Source organism: Colletotrichum costaricense (genome assembly GCF_030867565.1).
Source record: "Colletotrichum costaricense strain IMI 309622 chromosome Unknown Scaffold_14.1, whole genome shotgun sequence".
NCBI classification, from domain to species: Eukaryota; Fungi; Ascomycota; class Sordariomycetes; order Glomerellales; family Glomerellaceae; genus Colletotrichum; species Colletotrichum costaricense.
Window position 1 is genome coordinate 449606 of NW_026848243.1, and position 20433 is coordinate 470038.

General features: G+C 45.9%; 4 protein-coding genes across 4 annotated transcripts; 2 read left to right on the plus strand and 2 right to left on the minus strand.

Annotated features, from left to right (window-relative positions):
* Window positions 1–525: 525 nt before the first annotated feature.
* CCOS01_12038 (beta-ketoacyl synthase domain-containing protein) lies at window positions 526–10308 on the minus strand (the record flags this gene model as incomplete). Its single annotated transcript, XM_060460188.1, has 9 exons — window positions 526–628; window positions 693–1408; window positions 1474–1704; window positions 1779–3389; window positions 3448–8802; window positions 8856–9085; window positions 9187–9482; window positions 9548–9814; window positions 9911–10308. The coding sequence occupies 9 exons, from the start codon at window positions 10306–10308 to the stop codon at window positions 526–528; spliced, it is 9207 nt and encodes a 3068-aa protein (XP_060309131.1).
* A 1281-nt stretch (window positions 10309–11589) lies between these two features.
* CCOS01_12039 (RTA1 like protein) lies at window positions 11590–12705 on the plus strand (the record flags this gene model as incomplete). The annotated part of the gene is made up of 3 exons (XM_060460189.1): window positions 11590–12084; window positions 12173–12347; window positions 12407–12705. The coding sequence occupies 3 exons, from the start codon at window positions 11590–11592 to the stop codon at window positions 12703–12705; spliced, it is 969 nt and encodes a 322-aa protein (XP_060309132.1).
* A 432-nt stretch (window positions 12706–13137) lies between these two features.
* On the minus strand, window positions 13138–14259 carry CCOS01_12040 (oxidoreductase family protein; the record flags this gene model as incomplete). Its single annotated transcript, XM_060460190.1, has 1 exon — window positions 13138–14259. One exon carries the CDS (start codon window positions 14257–14259, stop codon window positions 13138–13140), a length of 1122 nt encoding a protein of 373 aa, XP_060309133.1.
* Window positions 14260–15110: 851 nt separating this feature from the next.
* Window positions 15111–16428, plus strand: CCOS01_12041 (oxidoreductase family protein; the record flags this gene model as incomplete). Its single annotated transcript, XM_060460191.1, has 4 exons — window positions 15111–15188; window positions 15245–15659; window positions 15718–15907; window positions 15984–16428. 4 exons carry the CDS (start codon window positions 15111–15113, stop codon window positions 16426–16428), a joined length of 1128 nt encoding a protein of 375 aa, XP_060309134.1.
* Between the last annotated feature and the right edge of the window lie 4005 nt (window positions 16429–20433).

Consider the following 20433-nt stretch of genomic DNA (forward strand, 5'->3'; position numbering starts at 1 on the left):
ATGCATCTACATCTTAGAGTACGCAGGATTTAGCGCCAGCTTGGATTTGAGGCGTCTGAGGGCTATACTTGCACATGTCGTTGGCAATTTGAAAATGTTCTGCTGGAATTTTCAATGACCGGTTCTGAAGATATCTTGTCAAAGTTGAAATCATTCTGTGCCAACAATCGTAATGTAACAGGTCTTCAGTAGGGTAGGCTTCAGCAGCTACAGGGGCTACACTGCACTGAACTCTAGGGCTCTTAGCTAGCTCCAGCATGCTCTCCTCTCAGTGTTGTTGCCCACCCTTCATTTTAGACATTCTCATCATGTTCTTCGTACCTGATGTATTTACCTCAAGAAAACCAACATACTATAGATTTGGATTGTGACTTAGAAGCGTACCCGAAAACTGATCACATGGAGTAAGTACATAGTTGTTAAGGAGGATCATTCAATCATAATAACGTGCATCAATCAAGCGGAAATACAACTAATTTGAGTCAAATGAACAAATGAACCGCCAAAATCAGTGCGAAATCCACCTCATGCCGCATCTATCAGCGTCTTCAACACCGAAGAGGCACGTTGTAAACAGTCTGCCCACGCAATCACTTCGTCTTTCCCAGTGACCACAGAAAAATGAGCTCTAAAGACCGAATTGTTAGCTTCATTTGCAAAGCAGAGATTATCTCAGTAAAAATGTCACTTACCCTCCATCAGTAACATAGTACGTCATCCAGAACCTCTTTGGGTTCTGCATGATGAAGCAAGACTCGGGAGACAGCCCATCGGTATTCGAGAACATCTGGTTGGGCTCCACAGTTTGCTCATAGAGCGGATTCTTGAAGAGAGCAGGCAGATCCTCGCCCTCCTCTGCGCAGAGCTCGAGGGCCCTGAGCGTCCGCTGGTAGCATCGACCCATGAACGCGTCCTTGATGATCTGATTACGAGCATTGGCAGCCGCGACCATCATATCGAAGCGTTTGCGTGCCGGCACGCTTTCGTCGTCTGCAATGGTACAAAAGTCCGCGGTGATCGACGTGTTGACTTGCACAATGTCAGGCCGTCCCTTGTGGTAGTGCGACATGGAGATGGCTTCCCAGGATTGGGCATTGTAGCCATAGTAGTAGTAGTTGGCGAGAAGGCCCATAAGGTCGTAGACGCCTTTGATAGGGAGGTGACGGTCAAGGAGAATGTCTTTCCCAAAGTCGGAGAGTACAGTGTCTCTGTATCCGAACTTTGAGATGTCGTTTTCGAAACGCTGTCGAACGTGTTGAATACGCGCGTCCAACGCCGGTGTTGTCTTCAAAGTGAACTCTCTGGGCGAGGAAACAACGCCATTGGTATGGCCGTTGAGCTCTCGGGGTGGCTTATAGGTCATGATGCCTTCGACAATGGCCGTTTGCATCGCGAAGAGGGTCATTGCCTAAGTGCAAGTGGTCAGAAAGCCTTACTTCGAAATGGGTCAGGCATCAACGCGATCAAACTTACATCAATCATCGTGTGCTCGACGTATGTGCCAGAAGTTGCGTTCTTGCACACTATGAATGCGATGGACTTGTCGACCCATCGGTTGAAACCGTTGAGCATCATCATATGGTTGATTCTCTCCTCTGCATGAGCAGGCTCTGTGTCGTCGAGACAAATGAGAAAAGCTGCAGCCTCTACCATGTCTATGGTCTCTTTGTTGGCATCGTCAAGGTCAATTAGGGCTTGTCGGCTCTGTTATTGATGAATCAGTCTCATCATCACTCATCATCTATTATCTGTGGGTAAATAGACTGCAGTGAACTTACCTCCGCCCATGAAGTGCGGTCGTCGGTGCCAAGGATACTCGTCCAGTTGTCATCAAGGTCTTGCTGGGCCAAGAGAGCATTGAAAGTCTTGGTCAATGTTTCGATGGAGACATTGTGATCTCCATCTATGAGCTCAACCTTGTAGATATGTCCGCGATAGAGTACCGCCATGTAGTCGTTCCCAGGGAATTTAGCCATCCGATCTAGCGGAACGCCAGGCAGGCGAGCCGTGTTGAAGATGTACTGCCAAAGATCGGTACAGTTTGCCGTGAACATGTATGCCATGGGCTCCCATCGATCGCATTCGAGATCCTGCTTGGCTTGGAAGGCAATCCTTGCAATCATAGCTGCTCGCTCGGCTTGAGTATGGCCCATGTTCCCGAGAGGGTGGAATGCCATAAAGTTATTGAATGGCGCGAGCGGCATGCGCCTCTGCAGATACATGCTTTGAAGGAAGTACTTCTCTTGCCAATTTTCGATCGCGGGATCGTGCGCCTGCTCATGCAGACGGCCATAGAACTTCCGACCAATGCTGTCCGGCTTTCTGAATTCGGCTACATCGTCTTCGATAGTCTTGAAGTCTTCGGCGGAAAAGAACATTCTTGACTTCTCCAGGTAATCGTCGAACATCACGTCAAAGTCAACAAGAGGCATCTTTTGAAGCGTCTTGATTGCTCGGCAACAATGGAAGTTATGGTTGGTATCTGGTGCTGCACTTTCGACGGCCAAGTCGGCAACCTTCACGGCTGCAGGTGTTGCGGTCTCTTCCTTCTCCGCGACAGCCGTCTCAGTGTCTTTGGAGACGAGTTTGGATCTGAGGATGATGACCTTGGCCAAACTCAGGATGTTGACAGCGTCGAGAACCTCAGATGTCTGGAGCGTCGCCTGGAAAGTGCGAGAGAGGAAGTTCTTCAATTCGATGGCAACAAGTGAGTCGAGACCAAAACTCTCCATCGAAACGTCGGGACTAATTTCTTCAACGGGCACAGCAGTGAACATGGCAAACCGCTGGCAAATTCCGTTAACCACAATGCTCTTGACTTCCTCGGGCGAGGAGGCTTGTTGAAGCAACTTTCCAACGTCAGTGGCAGCTTCCTTGGTCGGCTCTCCCTCCTTCTCCAGGTACGGAATCTGGCTGAAGATGGGATTCGCAAGAGCCATCTCATCGTGAACCGCCTCTATCGATTTTCGATCAAAGCCAAGTATCAGCTGGTGGAGATCATCCTCGTTTGCCTGTGCGCTCATAGCGTAGGTCAAAACGGCGAAGACTTCGTCAAATGACATGAGAACGGAGCCACGTCTCATAGCGTCTTGTTGCGCAGGAGGCAGTGAGGTGATGGCTAAGGATCCGTCGACCGCACCGAGGTTTAACGTGATGTATCTGCAGCTCGATCCCTTTTTGCTTTGAGCAAATGCATCCTGGTAGGCGTTACCGACAGCGTAGTTCGACTGTCCAGATTTTCCGAGGATTGCGGTGATGGATGACAGCATAATGAAGAAGTCGAGGGAGTCGGAAGCGCCAAAGGCGTTGTCGAGATTCTGAGTTCCCTGAACCTTGGGCTTGATGGAGGTCATGTAATCATTGTGAGACATGATTTCAAAAGGATGATCCTAGAAATGACGTGAGCTGCGTTGTGCGAGAAAAATGGGATGCATTACAAAGACTTACCCTCAAGACCATTCCTGCATGGACGACACCTCTCACCGGAGGAAGTTTCTCTGAACATTCGGCAGCGGCTGATTGCACTGAATCTTGATCTGTCACGTCACAGCGAATGATGTGAAGCTCTGCTCCCATGGCGCGCAACTCTTCCTCGAACTCAAGCTGGTCCTCTTCTTCCAGGTTACGACGAGACAAAGTTACCACATGTCCCGCACCATGGGCGGCTAGGAACTTGGCGATTCTTCGCCCAAGGTCTCCGAGACCTCCAGAGATGACATATGTGCCATTCCCATCTAACCGAAGAGGTTGTGGACGTGCCAGCGTCAACTTGACTTGCGTCTGGTCGTCACAAACGAGAACAACCTTGCCGGTGTGCTTCCTCGACTGGATCAAACGGAAAGCGTCCTCGATATCGGTCATGGGCATAGCCGTAATGGGAGCCACAGGCTTCAGAGTACCCTCCGCGAACAATGAGAGTACTTTATCGAGAGTTTCTCGCATCTTGGTCGGCTTGAGTCGGGCCAAGACGGTCAAGTCGACAGCAGCAAACGTGACACTGTTGTCGAAAGGAACCATGCTGATTTCGTTCTTCCGATAGATATCAGACTTGCCGATTTCGACAAAGGTTCCTAGTGGTGCAAGAACAGCAAAGGAGTCATGGAGTGATTCGCCTGACAATGAGTTCAAGACGCAGTTGACACCCTTGCCCTGGGTGAGTCGCAGTATCCCCTGCTTGAATGTCCGAAGTCTTGACGAAAAGATATGGTCTGGTGGGATGTTGAACGTGTCAATGAGCAGTTGACGCTTCGCGCTGCTGCCCACAGTGCAGAAGATCTCGGCTCCAATGTTCTGGGCAAGTTGAATAGCTGCTTGACCGACACCGCCAGAAGCGGCGTGGATCAGAATGGTGTCTCCACGCTCGAGACGAGCGACCTCGATGATGCAGTGGTAGGCGGTGCAGAAGATGACAGGGATTGACGCGCCCACAGAGTAGGGCATACTATCCGGAAGATGGCAACTGAAGTTCCCATCGATTCGTGGGTGACTAGAGAAGGGCTCCGCAAAGATTCCGCAGACGCGATCGCCGACGCGGAACTTGTTCTCAATGGCAGAGCCCACCTTGCGAACAATACCGGCACATTCACCGGCCATTGTTACACCAGGTATCATCTGCCCCATCGCGATGAATACATCCTTGAAGTTGACGCCGTACGCCCTAGCCTCAAGCTCTACTTCGAACGGGTTAAGGGGCCTCGACGGCGTCTCGTCGTCGGCGAAACGGAGACTACTGAGGAGCCCCGTCGTCTCAACCTCGAGCTTGAGGGGCCTATCCACCTGTTGGAAAGGTCCGGTCTCCATTCCTTGAGCGTATATCGCCCTCTTGACCCAGTCGTCGAACTTGGCATCCGCATGGACTCGAGGAATGAGGAGTTGGTCGTTACTGAAGGTGTATTCATCCTCATCGGATCGTGAGATGCTGACGGGGGTGGCAAAGGAACTTTTAATAACTTCTGAGACCTTGGATACCAGAACTTCCATTTTCGACAGCACATCGTCTTGTACATCGACAGTGACAAAACGCATAGCCGAGTTCTCTCGTCGCACGACTCTTGCGAGGCCGCTGATCATCCCCTTCGCCGGATCATGGGTTTCGACACCGCTTTCTTGGCAGCTTAGCCACAGCACGCTCTTCGTCTTGGTTACGAGAGCGACAATTTGGGCGAACTTTTCGGCACTTGGTGCAGCAAGGATGGGATCCATCGCATCATCGAGGACAATGTGGATAGTATCAGCATTGACTGGCTCAAATGCCCAACCATCCACAAAACAAGCAAACCCTAGTGCGGTCATGTGTGCCACAAATGCATCTGCAAGAGACGCAACCTGGCCTGACTGCGACTGAGAGATGATGCGAATTGAGGGGAAGTCTTCCTTCGTTGGAGACTGCTTCTCGACGGCTGAGGCAATGATCATGCTTGGTCCTGTAGCAGGGTCTTGTTGGATAGGAGTCACGTCCTGGAAGCTATGATGCTCCAATCTAGTATGCCAATCGGACTCTGGCAGGACAGCAGAGTCATCATGTTGACCTTTGACCGGCGATGCGTGAAGGACCAGTCTGCCGCGAGGCTTCAGAAGCTTTCGCCAGTTGCTCAGAGACTCATCAGCAGAGCCGTGCTCCGCCTTGGAAGCAAGAATGAGGTCGTAAGACCCCTCTTGGAAGCCTTGCTGAGTAAAATCCTTTGAACTGTCCAACGTCTTGAACTCGACTTGATCATTCCATCGGCGAAGAGACGCCTTGGCTTGATCTAAGGACTCGACGTGGGGTTCAGCGCTGCAATACGTATATCGGTCAAAAAGCAATCCTTCTGGACGATCAATCGCTTCGAGGAATGGCAGCGCTATGTCTGCTTCAGATCCTGCGCTCAAATCCAGGATCTTCATGCGTGGCTGCTTGAAGGCCAGAAGCTGAAGATACGAGACTAGCTGGTTTGACTCGTCTCCTTGCTGTAGTGGAGCCAGGAGGTCGACGTCAGGTTGCCATTCGAGAGCGTAGCTCATCTTGCGGGAGAACGGCAGAGCATTCTCGTCAACTGGAGCTTCGCCGATGCCACGAAGCGCGCCACCGCGAATGTCCAATACGGGCACCAGTGGCGCACCCTCTGTGACTTCTTCGAAGACCATGATGTCGATGCTAGCAAACCGGAAGCCTTTCTGGCCCATGGTGGAGCACACGGTCCATTTGGTGCCGGGTGTACTGCTGAGTTTGCAGTTGATGATCAGATCATCGATGCTTGTAGGCATCACGGGCCCATTACCAACATCCCTCCGGTACAGTGGAAGTCCCAATTGGAAGACTGTATCGAGCGAGGCTGGGTGGATAACATGCTCCTGCTGATGCTTGCGAGGCATCATGCTCTTCACATCGGGGATCTTGATCTCTGCGATGCCTCCGCGGGAGCCAATCTGCGCCGACTCTATGCCGGCAAAAGTAGGGCCATAGACGTTGCCGTTCTCGGTGAAGTTTTTATAAAGCTCCTCGCCACTGATCGTGGTGTTGCAAGCATTGATGATCTCCTGAAGATGTTCGAGGCCGCTTGAATTTGCCATCTTCTCTTCGCGGAATCCCTCGACTTCATCTTCCTTAGTCGACCACTCAACCATGATGTGTCCCGCACAGTGCTCGTGCCACACATCCTCCGGCGATAGAGCCATAATGCGGAATGTCTCCCATGTACGATCGGTCAGACTTTTGGCGGGTCGCAACGTCAGGAGAACTTCGACATCAGATGTCAGTCCGTCAGTGCGTCGTTCAGGGATCATGATTGACTTGGTAAACGAGACATTTTTCAGGTGAATCTGAGAAATGACACCCTGGATCTTTCTGTCGACGCTGATCTGGCGCACTGCCTCTACAGCCATAGAGAGATATCCAGAAGCAGGGAAAATGGCGAAGCCATCGACAATGTGATCGCTAAGCCACGGAAGGCTTCCCACTCCGAGAAGGTTGCGCCAAGTGGGTTCATGGTTGGTGGTTCCCGGGACACGAAGGCCGAGAAGGTCATGTGGCGGGTGCGCGCGGAAGCGATGTTCCTTGCTGAGCTTCGATTCGTAGAGGAAGCTCGTGGAGTGATCCCAAGGATACGGATCAAGATCATCAACCAACGTAGCAGATTGATTTTCTCCCAGGGTCGCTTGTAGCGAGACTGGGTACCCGAACTCGAACAGCTTGCCAGCTGTCTCAAGAAGGGTGATCGCAGCATCACGGCCTCGAGACAGGGTGGATAGGTAACTTGACTTGAAGCCAGTCAAATTGAGCCCCTGAATAGTCTGCCGGACTGGACCTGCCAGGGCACCGTGAGGGCCCACCTCGGTGAATAGAGTGAGGGGCGCTGGCTCGAGGTCCGCGAGTTCTGTGCGACAGAGGAGCCCCAAGGCATTTCCAAAGCGGACTGGAGACACCAGGTTGTCAACCCAGTACTGAGCATCAAAACCAGATGTCTTTTGTGCAACGGCAACAGAAGAGTAGAACTTGATGGCAGGGTTCGGAGTGCGCGCTTCGATGTGCGCGATGGACTCGAGATATTCGGCTGCAACCTTCTTCATGTGATGAGAGTGGTAGGCCGTGTCCACCTTCAACTTTCGGTTGAATATGGACTCCTCGTCAAGGATTTGCTTGAGCTCGTCGATGGCAGTCTCGTCTCCAGAAATGGTTGTGCTGACAGGGGAGTTGACACATGCGACGCAGATGAGCCCTGTCTTGGTCTGCTCAATGTATTTCTTGACATCGTCTTCGCCCAAGCCGACGGCCATCATCGCGCCTCTGCTCGAGATGACACGCGCGCATGCCTGCGACATGAATCCGCGCCTGTACGATATCTCGAGCGCAGTTGCGTGGTCTAAGGCCTCGGCAGCATAACCAGCAGCTATTTCACCACTGCTATGTCCGAGGACAAGATTGGGGAAGACTTGGTAGCTCTTGAGGAGGTCTACCAATGCAATTTGAATCGCTGTGGTAGAGGGCTGGGAGATCTCAGCCTGCCCAACTCGCGAGGTGTCCTCGTCTTTGGAGAGCTCTTCGATTAGACTCCAGTCAGCCCCAAGATCCGTCAGGATCTTCTCCGAATGGAGCATTGACTTTCTAAAGACCTGATTCTCCCTAGATAGCTCACGGCCCATGGCATGCCACTGGGCTCCCTGCCCCGTGAAGAGGAACACGGAGCGGAAGTTTGACGCTGCCTTGGTGATGCGAGGCTTCTGTTCGAGAAGGCTGATGAGTTCATCATGGCTGGCCGCTGCGACACTTGATCGAAATTGCAGCTCTGATCTGCGAGTCGACAGAGTATAAGCAAGGTTAGAAAGTGAAGAGGCGTCGTGATGGGAAGAAACCCATCCTCGCAGATTGGCCACCATGGCCTGCAAAGATGTCTCCGATCGAGCTGACAAGACGAAAAGCTTGGGATTGGACAAGGTCCTCCCGTTGGCAGTATCCGAGTCGACCTTCTCGACATGGTCTTTGGTCTTGTCGTTGAGGCCGTTGTGTCCATTAGTCCCTTGGGTTCCGTTGATCCCGTTTATGCCATGATCCGGAGACGTAATTTCCTGTACCTCTGTATGCCCGTTTGTGCCATTTTCTTTCGTGGTATGCCCATTAGTGTGCCCATTTGCATGTCCATTGGTATACCCATCGGTATGCCCATTGGTGCCATTTGACTTCTCTGGAGCCAGTACGCTGTCCGCTTTCTCGTAGCTGGCTGGAGCTTCCAGGATGACGTGGGCATTTGTTCCGCCGTAGCCAAAGGAGTTGACAGACACACGGCGGGGACCAGTAGACTCAGGGAGTGGAACCATTTCAGTAGCAATCTTCGGATCATGGTCAGCAACAGTCTAAATGGTCAGGGAAAAGCTTCTTGTACCTTGACCTTGCGCTCTTCTAGATGTAGCGTAGGCTTCGGCTTTATGAAGTCAATGTTGGGCGGGATTGCGCCATGCTTCAAGATTAGAATGGCCTTCAGCAATCCGGCGACACCACTTGAAGCTTCAAGATGGCCAATGTTTGACTTGATAGAGCCAACATATAGACCGTTCTCGCGCTGGCCTTCGGGACAGAAGACTTCCGCAATGGACGATATCTCTGCGCTATCACCTGCTTCATTGTTAGGGTCTGCCTATGGTAGATACACGTGATGAAAAGCAGAGGTAAGTGGAAGTAGACTGGAGCTAGAACATAGAGTGAGAATCACATACCAGCTTGAGTTCCCGTGCCGTGAGCCTCGACGTATACAGTATCTGCTGGGTTCAGCCCGGCGTTCTTGTACACGAGGCGCATAAGATTCGCTTGGGCAATGGGATTGGGCAGCGTAAGGCCGACTGTCTTGCCGTCCTGGTTTAGCCCAGAGTTCCGGATGAGGGCATGAACCCGATCACCGTCTCTGATAGCATCATCGAGACGCTTGAGAATCAGAGTGACAACACCTTCGCCTCTTGCGTAGCCAGCGCCGCGGCTATCAAAGACGTAGCATTTACCATCCGGATTGGTCATGCTGCGTCCACCTCGTCAGCTCTTGTTCAAATTACAAATCACACATACAAAAGGGATGAGACATACCCGACACTGCTCATGGGGATAATCTGATCAGGGGTAAGAACAAGTTGGGTACCGGCGACGATAGCCATCTTTGATTCTCTTGCTCGGAGCCCATGACAAGCCTGATGCAAGGCTACCATACTTCCTGAGCACCCAGTGTCAACTGTGCTTGATGGGCCATTGAGATCAAAGACATAGGATATTCTATTAGAGAGAATTGCGATTCCTGTGCCGATCATATGGGCCTTGGGCGTTCTTGCTGTATCCTTGTAGCCCATGCGTTCAAAGCTATATGAGTGCACACGTTAGACCGAATGTGCTTCCAGCCTGGGCGGATATGTTCCCTGAGAGGCACTCTCGCTCCATCAAGTATAGAGGACTCACTCAGTAGCATAAGCTCCAACGTGTACAGAAGTATCGGATCCCTTGATGCCGGCAATGGTTTGTCCAGCATTTTCGAGAGCCTCATACGTCGTCTCCAATAAGATGCGCTGCTGTGGGTCGAGGCAGTGGGCTTCATGAGGGTGTACGTTGAAGAACCGCGCGTCAAAAGCAGTAATGTCTTGGTCCAAGAAGTAAAGGCCCTTGAAGTTGACAGCTTCTTTTGCTTCGGGGTCAGGGTGATAGAACGCATCTTTGTTCCATCTATCTTCGGGTATCTCACGCCAGCCACTCCGGCCTTCTGAAAGCATATTCCAGAGTTTGGAAGGGTTATCCGAGCCACCAGGCAGACGGCATGCCATGCCAATGATGGCAATTGGACTAGGTGATGACTCCGTCATGTTGTTAAACGAAATAAGAACAGCCTCAAGAGGTATGCTTCAACAAGAATTTCGACGAAGAGATGGCGACAAGCGAGAGTTCGAATGATTCCTCGAGGTATTCGAGCTTCAAAATCTCTTATAATCCAATTATTTGTGCTTGGGGAAACTGACATTTAATGCGAAATCAATATGTGCCCATTATTTGATCCTATATGGAGGTATCCTCAGTGACACGGAGCACTTGGCATCTCACTTTTCAGGGTGGAATATCAGGAGGCAGTAGGACCATGAGCGCTAATCGGAACAAGATTTGACAGCCCCTCTACGATGGCGAATCCTACAGCCCTGGAGATAAGGCTCGTGTATCACAGAAATCGATGTTCAGGAGTTGAGGATTGTAGCTGACAGCCTACTGTCGAATCGGCAACGCGGCTTTGGACGGCTCGCTGTGCCTCGCACGGCAAGTTCTGAACCAAAGTGCAAATCCGCTTTTGGAAGACTTGCGATCCTTCGCGGCCCAGGCCGTATGATAAGTCCAAGATAGGAATGCCGAACTGTTGCCTAGTGGGGGATGCATGTTTTGAAGGATTCAGGGGATCCTTCGATGTGATAGCAAGTCTTGCCGCCGTGATTTGGTCCCGAAAATTCCGGCATCTGTCATCTCGCGCCTTTTCTGTGCTATTGTGCCAAAGATGGCAGGATGTATGGTCTCAATAAGGTGACGGATGTATGACTTGCGTCTACACAATCTCGATATGGCGTTTACGAAGCCTTCGCCAAGTTGTGTGCGGCTCGGCTAGCTAGACGCCGCAGCCACGCGGCACAGCACAGCTTACTTATATAAAGGTGGTAAGCTTCTCGGCACGAAGATCCGTGGGCTTCTTGGCTGGGCCCCATGGGGATGATTCGATTTAGCCAGAATACCCCGCGCCACCAATCTTACATCCCAATTATCCACAAGGCGTCTCGGGCCGACTTGCATACACCTACTACAGTCTTGGGCTAGAGGTCGGAACCAAGGGAATCTCAGCCGTCATTATTTGTCCCGCATGTCATCCAATCGTTTACCAAACAAAGTGAAGGGTTAGCCAACAATAAGGTTGAGCCAAGAGACGTGTTAGGCCAATTTACCAATCCGCCGGTATCGCCAGTCCCCTTTCACGGGCCTTTGAACCTTCAACCTGTCGTTAGCTTTAAATACGTCCAGTCGAGGGTTCCTCCACTTTCTCTGCAGGTTGAGATACCCTATCCTCAACAAGGTTTCCAAAGATCCAACATTTCCACAAAGCTCGGTTCACAATGTCGGCCCCCGAAGGCTACATTCCAGGATTCGTCTGCACTCTAGACACATGCTCCGTTGAACAATGGGGCTTCGTCCGCTACCGACCAAGTGTCGCCGGAAATGTTCTCTTTCTGGTGATTATGGCCCTGCTCGCATGCGGTCAGATCTTTCTCGGCATAAAGCACAAAACAAGGGGTTTCATGATAGCTATCTGCCTCGGCTTATTGACGGAGACCGTTGGATACATTGCTAGGGTCCTCTTGAATGGAAACCCTTTCAGCAGAGACTACTTCTTGTGGTATCTCATTACTCTAACAATCGGTCCTGTATTCATCGCGGCAGCCATCTACCTAACTCTCGGGCGCATCGTCGTGATCAATGGGGAAGCCATTAGCCGGATCAAGCCTCGCTCGTACACGACATTTTTCTTGGGATGCGACATTGTCAGTCTTGTTGTTCAGGCAGTTGGGGGAGGAATTGCGGCGTCTACGCCTTTAGACAACCCGCACATGGTACGCATTCAATCTTCACCCGCCTTTGTCATGGCAATATGCCTTCGACTGCTTCTGAACTTTGTTACTGATACTTTGGTACTTCAAGATCGATGTGGGAACAAACATTCTTGTGGCCGGCCTGTCGATACAGGTTGCTTGTCTGTTTGCATTCACTGCCTGCAGCCTCGAATTCCTCTGGCGCGTGAAGAAGAACCCAGAGATGCGGAATCCCGAGTTTACCGATTTGGTCAACAGCAAAAGATACAAACTGTTCCTGTTTGGTATGTTCCCTGGTCGATGTCGACATGAACCAGATCTATGAAGCTAACGATGTTTGAAGCACTGTTTGGTGCAACAGCATTCTTGTTTATACGAACCGTTTTCCGTTCTGTTGAGCTCAGCGAGGGTTTCGGTGGGAAGCTTGCCAACCAAGAGGTTGAGTTCATGATCCTCGACGGAACCATGATTATACTAGCATGCTCGTGCTTGACTATCTTCCACCCAGGTTATGGCTTCGGGAAAAGGTGGAACGAGGCTAAATTCCGATTCCGTGCCTCCAAGGCAAAGGGGAGTCCACAAACCATCACCCCTGGTAGCAGCGAAAAGGCTGCGCCGGAGACATCCGCAGAGAGGTTGTAAGCATGTGGCTCGTTTAACATTTGCAGGAAGACAACAAAGGAGATCCCCATTGAGGTTCAAACATTCCATGCGGAAGATATGAATACTTTTGGGAACACACTGCTGAAGGACTAGTCACATCTCGCTGCTTGTGCATTTTCTTCATCTAACAATACAAAAAGCCTCCATGTCAAAACCTCCCTAAGTCATGACGGTGTTTTGCTGTTGGTGCAGGATATTCAATTATGGTCTTGCTGTTTACTCCAGTGATATGAAGTAATTTGCCGCCCGCTGTGTAAGTTAAAGTCCCATGTTCAAAGTCAGATGGTGTCTTTTATTCTTTCCAATGTTGCGCATTTGGGCAAGACGTAATCCAACCATAGATCTCTCAAGTACTCGCGGTTGTTCGATGTTGCATTAATGGTGTCTAAATCAAATATCTGGCCCCCTGATTTACTTCAATTGAACATGAACGGGTTTGCCATCGGAGGCACACTGGTAAATAGCTGATACGACACCAAAATTGAACTCGAGCCTGCTCCTGGATAGAGCAACGCTGTCGCGTCCCTCGATTAAATCGACAAAGGACAGTAAGGGGCGTTGATTTGCGTCCTCCCACCCGAAAGCAGGAAACTTCTCTTCCTTAGCCTCGACTTTGCCGTTGTTGTCGATATAGTGCACCAGCTTGAAGCCTTGCTCTAGCTCATCGACTTCGTCCTTGTAGTCAAAAGTCGGGACCCATTCCCATGTCAGACCACCAGCCGTGCCGTCGATACTCAGAGCGACCTGGGCGTCTCCATGGAAACCGCTTGCTCGCTCCCAGTAGAATGGGATCACAGTGCCGTCCTGAAGCTTCAAAGTCAGAGACGCGCCAGCATGTGTCTCGACAGAAATGACTGTCCCAGACGGGTCAGCACCGGTAGTTGGCGTGGCCAGCCAGGCATGGTTGACCGTGGCAGCGACTGGGCGGAGGACGTCGAAGAACATGGTGACATCGTAGACGCCCCAGTCGAATACGATGCCGCCGCCAGACTTCTCCTTCTCCAGAAACCATCTGCTCGACGGTTGATACTCGATTCCCGCACGAGCTCTTGGCTGGCGGTTGATAAAGCGGGCATGATAGATAGACCCTATTCCACCCGTCTCGATCAAATGGCGGGCGCGATCCAAAGCTTTATTTCCGAGATATCGAAAGCTGCACTCTCCAAAGACTCTATTGGCTTCAGCACTAGCGGCTAACATCTCATTCATCTCCTTCTCGGATGTTGCCAGCGGCTTTTCGCAGAGAACATGGCGGTTGGATCGAAACGCGCGCAGTGTTGCTGCGTGGTGCAGGAATGGAGGCACGGCTACCACGACTACGTCGCGCTCTTGCCCTGGGGAACTGGCGAGCATTGTCTCTACATCTTCATAGACAGTAGCTTTGGGTAATTTGGCGAGTAATGCTTCCCGAGCATCTTTCGAGGGGTCTGCAGCAAAAAGCTGAACATCGTCGCCCAGGCTTTCCGCCGCAACGCCATGTCGCCATGCAATTGAGCCAGCGCCGTACAGGTAAACTCGCCAGGCTTGAGGCATTCCGTTGAATTCAGATATATCGAGAACGTGTATGTTTGGCAAAGAAGAGGTTGTTCGTTGACACTATCGTGAGGTGCTTGGAGAAGGGACATTCTTCGCCAGGCCGTCTGGCCTAATGACCGCGGTCGGTAGCGGAAGAGGAAAGTCGAAGTATCATGCAAACCCCGCCAATCCTTCCGGCTGTATCTTCAGGGTTCATGTAGGCTGATGATTTCGACTTTACCCTTCGCGATCCTTCGCGATCCTTCCCGTTTTCCGGACGGGACGCCTCAGGCTCAGGGGCCGGAGGCGACGGGCCGCCTGCTTCAAGACGGTGGCGCGCCCCTCAGTTGTAGGATTTGACCGGATATGGAAAATTTGCATATTTGAAGGTGCTTAGCTGATGTAAGATGCAACACCTGCCGTTCCAGTAGAAATGCAAAGGGCTCTATGTAAGGTACCACAAAGCTGTATGCGCCGTCACAATGCAGCTTCCAGCGCGCGTAAGATGAAAAGATCTTTCGTTCATTACGCCGCTTTGATCTCGTTCGGGACATCTTTGTGATTGCATCAGACGGTCCGCTTGTCCGGAGCCTAAAGTAGGTCTATCTTTCTCTAATCCATCGGATAATGGCGGCCGCGACGCGTAATCCTTTGGAAACTTGGAGCGAGGCTCCAGGTCCTCGAAAGCCTCCAGGAGAGCTGGGCCTTGCGTCTTCAACGTCGAGGAAGCACATTTGATTGATTGTGTTGCTTATATGTTGTCGAATGTTGTATGACTCGTCCTTTTGTAGAGAAGACCAAAACAAACCAGCTTCAATCTGGCCGCCTGCAGTAAACCTTTCAGCCTAGCTCTTTCGCCGCCTCTCAAGATGGTCGGAGTAACAAACGGGACCAAGCTCAGCCAGGTTCTCAAAGTCGGAATCATTGGTCTGGGAGAGCTCGCGCAGGTTTGTCTTACATTTGAATCCATTTTTCCGCAGACACTAAAGCTTCACCAATGCAGGTGTCCCATATTCTTGTGCTAAACAGTTTGTCCACTCATTTTGAGATCACTTACATCTCCGATGTCTCTCAGCAAGCCCTTGACCTCTGCACGAAAAAGGTCGCTGGCGGGTCACCCAAGACGACATTGAATGCTGAAGAGCTGATTACCTCTCCCGATACGGACGTTGTGGTCATCTGCAACGTCAACGCATTCCATCCTTCACAAGCGATCCTAGCTCTTGAGCACAACAAGTATGTATTCGTAGAGAAGCCTCTCGCATTGAACTACCGCGACCTTGATGCCATCATCGCGGCGGAGCAGACCTCTGAGGCGAAGGTCTTTGTCGGATACCAGAGGCGATATGCCGAATCTTTCCTCGATGCTGTGAAGGAAGTGGGAGGGATGGAAAAGATTGATTACATTCGCGTCAGGGGTATGTTACTGTTCGACATGTTGAAGATTAGAGACCAAGCTGACAATAGATACTGTAGATATCATTGGGCAAAATAGCTCTTTCGTAGACCAATCTGGCACATTTCCCAAGAAATACACCGACTACCCGAAGCAAGATACGGCAGAGATGAAGTCTACCGAAGAAGAGATGGTCAAAACAGCGCTCATCAAAGAAATTGGGGTTGACGCAACGCCAGGGTCAATGACAATGTTCAGGTTGTTCACAGGGTAGGTCACATCTCTCGGCAGAGCCGACCCGAAAGAAGAGTTTCCTTCTCGCTGACCCATCACGTCTATCTGATAGACTTGGAGTACATGACTTCTCTGCGCTGCGCGAGATGGTCGGCATGCCCTCACGAGTTGTGGGTGCCTCTCTTGGGTTGCCAATCTGGAGCGTGTTGTTCCAATACGAAGGCTTCCCCGTCATGTACGAGTCAGGTATCATCGACGTACCCAGATTTGACGCTCACATCGAGATCTACTCGCGAGAGAAGATTGTGCGCGTTGACTACGATACTCCGTACGTTAAGGGGCTTCCTATTACCATGACCATCAGGGAGAAAATCGAGACCGCCAAAGGTGACGGTTACCAAGAGAAAATTGTCAGGAAAACGTATGAGGATCCCTTCACGCTTGAGTTCTTGGATTTTCACTCTTGTGTAACGAAGAAGACTATCCCGAAGACCTCGGCTGTGGATGCTCGGGAAGATCTGGACTTGATAAAGATGATCATGCAGAATGCCTACTAGTGTATCTCACTTTGAGGATTGAGTCTGACCTATCCAAGATCAAGCTTTGCAAAATGACGAAGAATTCCGCGACTTGAGTCTTGCTAAAGCTACCTTAGGTACCTATGTGATCGGGTGTTTGATTGACCGGCTTCCTCTTTCCAGCAAAGCAAAAGACCCAAAGAATAACTTCATTGGAGGTCGTGTAATTAAAATACTTGAACTCCATAAAGTCGTATCCTTAGTAGTTACAGACGCAAATTTAGAAGAGATTATCGTTCGGGCTGCACGTTCCGAATTTATTAATATCCCTATTATAGGGTAGTTAGTTCGAACCGTAAGTTAACAAAGAGATTAATTAAACTATATAAATTTTTATATAAGTATAAAAAAGAGGTTCTAATTATAAATTAAGCTAGCTACGATAATCGTAAATAAGGCCCCTAATTAGCCCCTATATAGTTAGCTATATATTATAATTAAATTAAACTTCTAATTTAATACTAACTTTCTTTTTTTTTTATTAATTTATTTATTATAATTAAAAGTATAATTTAACCTCGGGCCCGTTTACTAAATCGTCTCTTTTTCCCCCTTTTCTTTACTCTTTTTATATAACCTATCCCTCTATTTATATATTAACCTTTTTATTATTTATAAATTACTCTAACCCCTTATTAAATACTATTTTTATAAAAGCGTTAGTAAAGTTATTATTATTATTAATTTAATAAATCTTAAGGATCTTATGCCTTTTATATAATTACCTAAGGGCTATAATATTAATTATAAGCCTCTTTTCTTTTATTATTCCTAATTTAATAAAGTATTTATATAATAAGTAAAAATTAGTATAAATAACTATTAAGATTAATAAAAAGTTAAGTTAATTAATAATCCTCTTTAATATCGTTAAAATCGTATATACGAAGTTAACGCTATTAACTATATTATAAACTTCTAATACTAATATACTTCTTATTACCTACTTACTTTTAGTTAATAAATAATAAACTATATTATTATATATAATAAATTTACTCTTACTTATACTCTTATTAGCTAAGATAATAATATACCCTAATTATAAAATAAAGTCGTTATTATTTATAAATAACTTATTAATAAAAATATAAAGCTTATTAATAATAAAATTAATTAAATAATAAACGAGGCTTTAATTAAAATTTGTTTATTACTATTTAAGCTACTTATTAAGTACTTTAATATCTTATTTATTTAGTTCTATAGCTTACGCTACTTTAATATAATTAAAAATTACTTCGGGCTAGTAAATACTTATATAGTAGTTTTTTTTTAGCTTTATAAGCACAAAAAATCGACCTTAACGGGATTACGCTTTTAAAAGAAATTATATAATACGGTATACTTTTTAACTATATAATATATATAATATACCCTAAGTACGCGCTTAACGTAATATAATAATTTTAATATAAAAACTATTATATAATTCGGGATAGGTAAGCTACCCTACGGTAGCGCCGGTTAGAAAGGTTAATAGTAGAGGTCGGCCGTAATAATTAGCTATAATAGTTAGCTATAATAATTAGAAATAGCCCTTAACCGTAGAGGTTCTAAACTTTAATAGCGACGTAGAAGTTTCTAAAAAAAGGGCTAAATAAGCTAATATCTATTACTTATACTAGAGCTCGTAAAGATTCTTTCTATCCTTATCGCTTTTAATATTACCTAAAGCTCTATTTAAACTAAACAAATCTACTAAATAAATTTACTAAATAAACCTATTAATATATAAACTACTACCTCGACGAGAACTTATTCTAAAGATGCCCGTTAATAAGTCTACCCCTCTCGGGCTAGGCGCCCTTTTTAGCTAGCTCGACGCTATAGCTATTATAGCTAATATAAGTACGCCTAAGGATTAGTAAAGTACTTTTTAACGGTACGGAATTTAGTTAAGTAATAATACGAACGCCGTAAATAGCCGGGCTAATATAAACATTAAGATCTAATATATCGACGCTAATTTAAAAATTATACTTTATAGAGCTAGAAATCCCTCTAATACGGGCTATATTATAAATATAAGGGAATATATAAGGGGCCCCCTAACCCTCGATAAGAAGGAGTATATAATATAAGATTTAGCTACCTACGCGGGCTAGTACTAAGAGGTCTTATATATATTAAAATAAGTATAGCTCGCCCTCTAAATAGCTAGAAGCGGGGGAAGGTCGGGAGCTATTAATAAAAAAAAGATAACGGTCGAGTTAGTTAATTTTAATTAGTAATTAAGTATAGAGCGTAATATACCCAGTTTTCCCTAATACGTAATATACAGTACGGCCCTAGTAGATTACTCCGTCGGGGGGAAGTAAATACTTATAATATATACCCTTTACGTAAACTTAGCCTTATATCGCTTTTTAATATTAATTACGTTTAAGTTAACGAGGGTAATTTTCTTACCCTACCTCTTTTATTAAAAAACGACGGTTTCCTTTTTAATTATAAAAATCCTATTATTAAATACTAATAAGTTATTTATTATAAAAACCTCTTTTAGCTTTGCTACGAAGCCCGCTTTTTAAAACTCCTTATCCTCTTTTTTTATAAAATTAATATTAAATAAGCCTAATATATTATTAATTTATATTCTAATAATTCTAAATTATTTACTTTCTTACTTAGAGATTAATAAGCACGGGTTATATATAAATATAACTATTAATAATTAATTAATATAAAAATCGTAATATATAACCTATTAATAAGTACCTAATTTTACGAGCCTATATAGTAATTTAAGTACTTTAATAATTATACTTTTTAAGTACTTACTAACTATTTCTTTTAGTAAGTAGGCTAGGATTTTCTTTATAAGCCCTATAACTAATTAAGTATAAGCCTAAGTAATATTATAACTCTAAATCTTATATCCCTTCTTCTATAATAATATTATTAATACTATTATTAATTATTAACTATAGCGCTATACTATAAATAATTAAATAAGTAGCGTCGCCTTTTTAACGTCGCTATACCCCTAAATTATATACCTAGATTTCTTATATAGTTAGAGTATTCCTTTTCCCTTAATTTTACGTACTATTTATAATTTAAATATATAAAGACTTTTATATTTCTTAGGGTTATAAAAAATAAATTAATAAACCCCTCGATTACGTAAAGTATTTATTTTAATAAAATTTAATCCCTTATATAGCTTTTTAATAGTTATAATAATACTTTCTTTACGTAGTTTAATTACTAATTCGAAATTAGTTTTTTTTTTTATTATATAAAAAGTATTAAATACCTCGTTATTAATAATAAATTACTACGTTAGGGCTTATTATCGTAGTCTTTTATAACGTCTTATTAGTAATATTAGTACTTTTTTAATAATTTTTTTTTTTTGTTATTTATTAATACTATTATAACAATTTTATTAAAAATAATTTTTTATACCTCTATTATAAATTATATAGTTTCCCCTAGCTCTTCTTTTTTTTATAAACTAAAAATTATCTTAATTAAATTTATATAATATAGTCTAACTATAGTAATTAATATTTTAAATAGCTAGTTATAATCTCTTATAACTATATAAAAACGCTCGTTAATAAAAATTAATTTATATAGCCTAGCTTATTACTAAGTAATTTTGTACTAAACTCGTATATCTAAATTTAGGGATATATTTAAATTAGCCCCTATATCGGGCCTATTATATATAATAATTACCTCGTTAATTTACTTTCTTATACTTATTTTATATAATACTTATATTACTTTTTTAATTACTTAGGCTCGTTAACTTATATTTAATAATAGTAATAAAGTTAAAATCGTTCTTAAATATATTCTAAATACTAATAGTATTAGTATAAGCCCATTAAGCCCTATAATATCGTTATAGTACTTAAGTACTATCTAAAAATATTCGTTATTAATAAAATTAAGATTTTCCTTTTTAATAATTCTAAATACCCTTTTTAGTTACTAATATACCCTTTTTATTTTTTTAATATTATAATA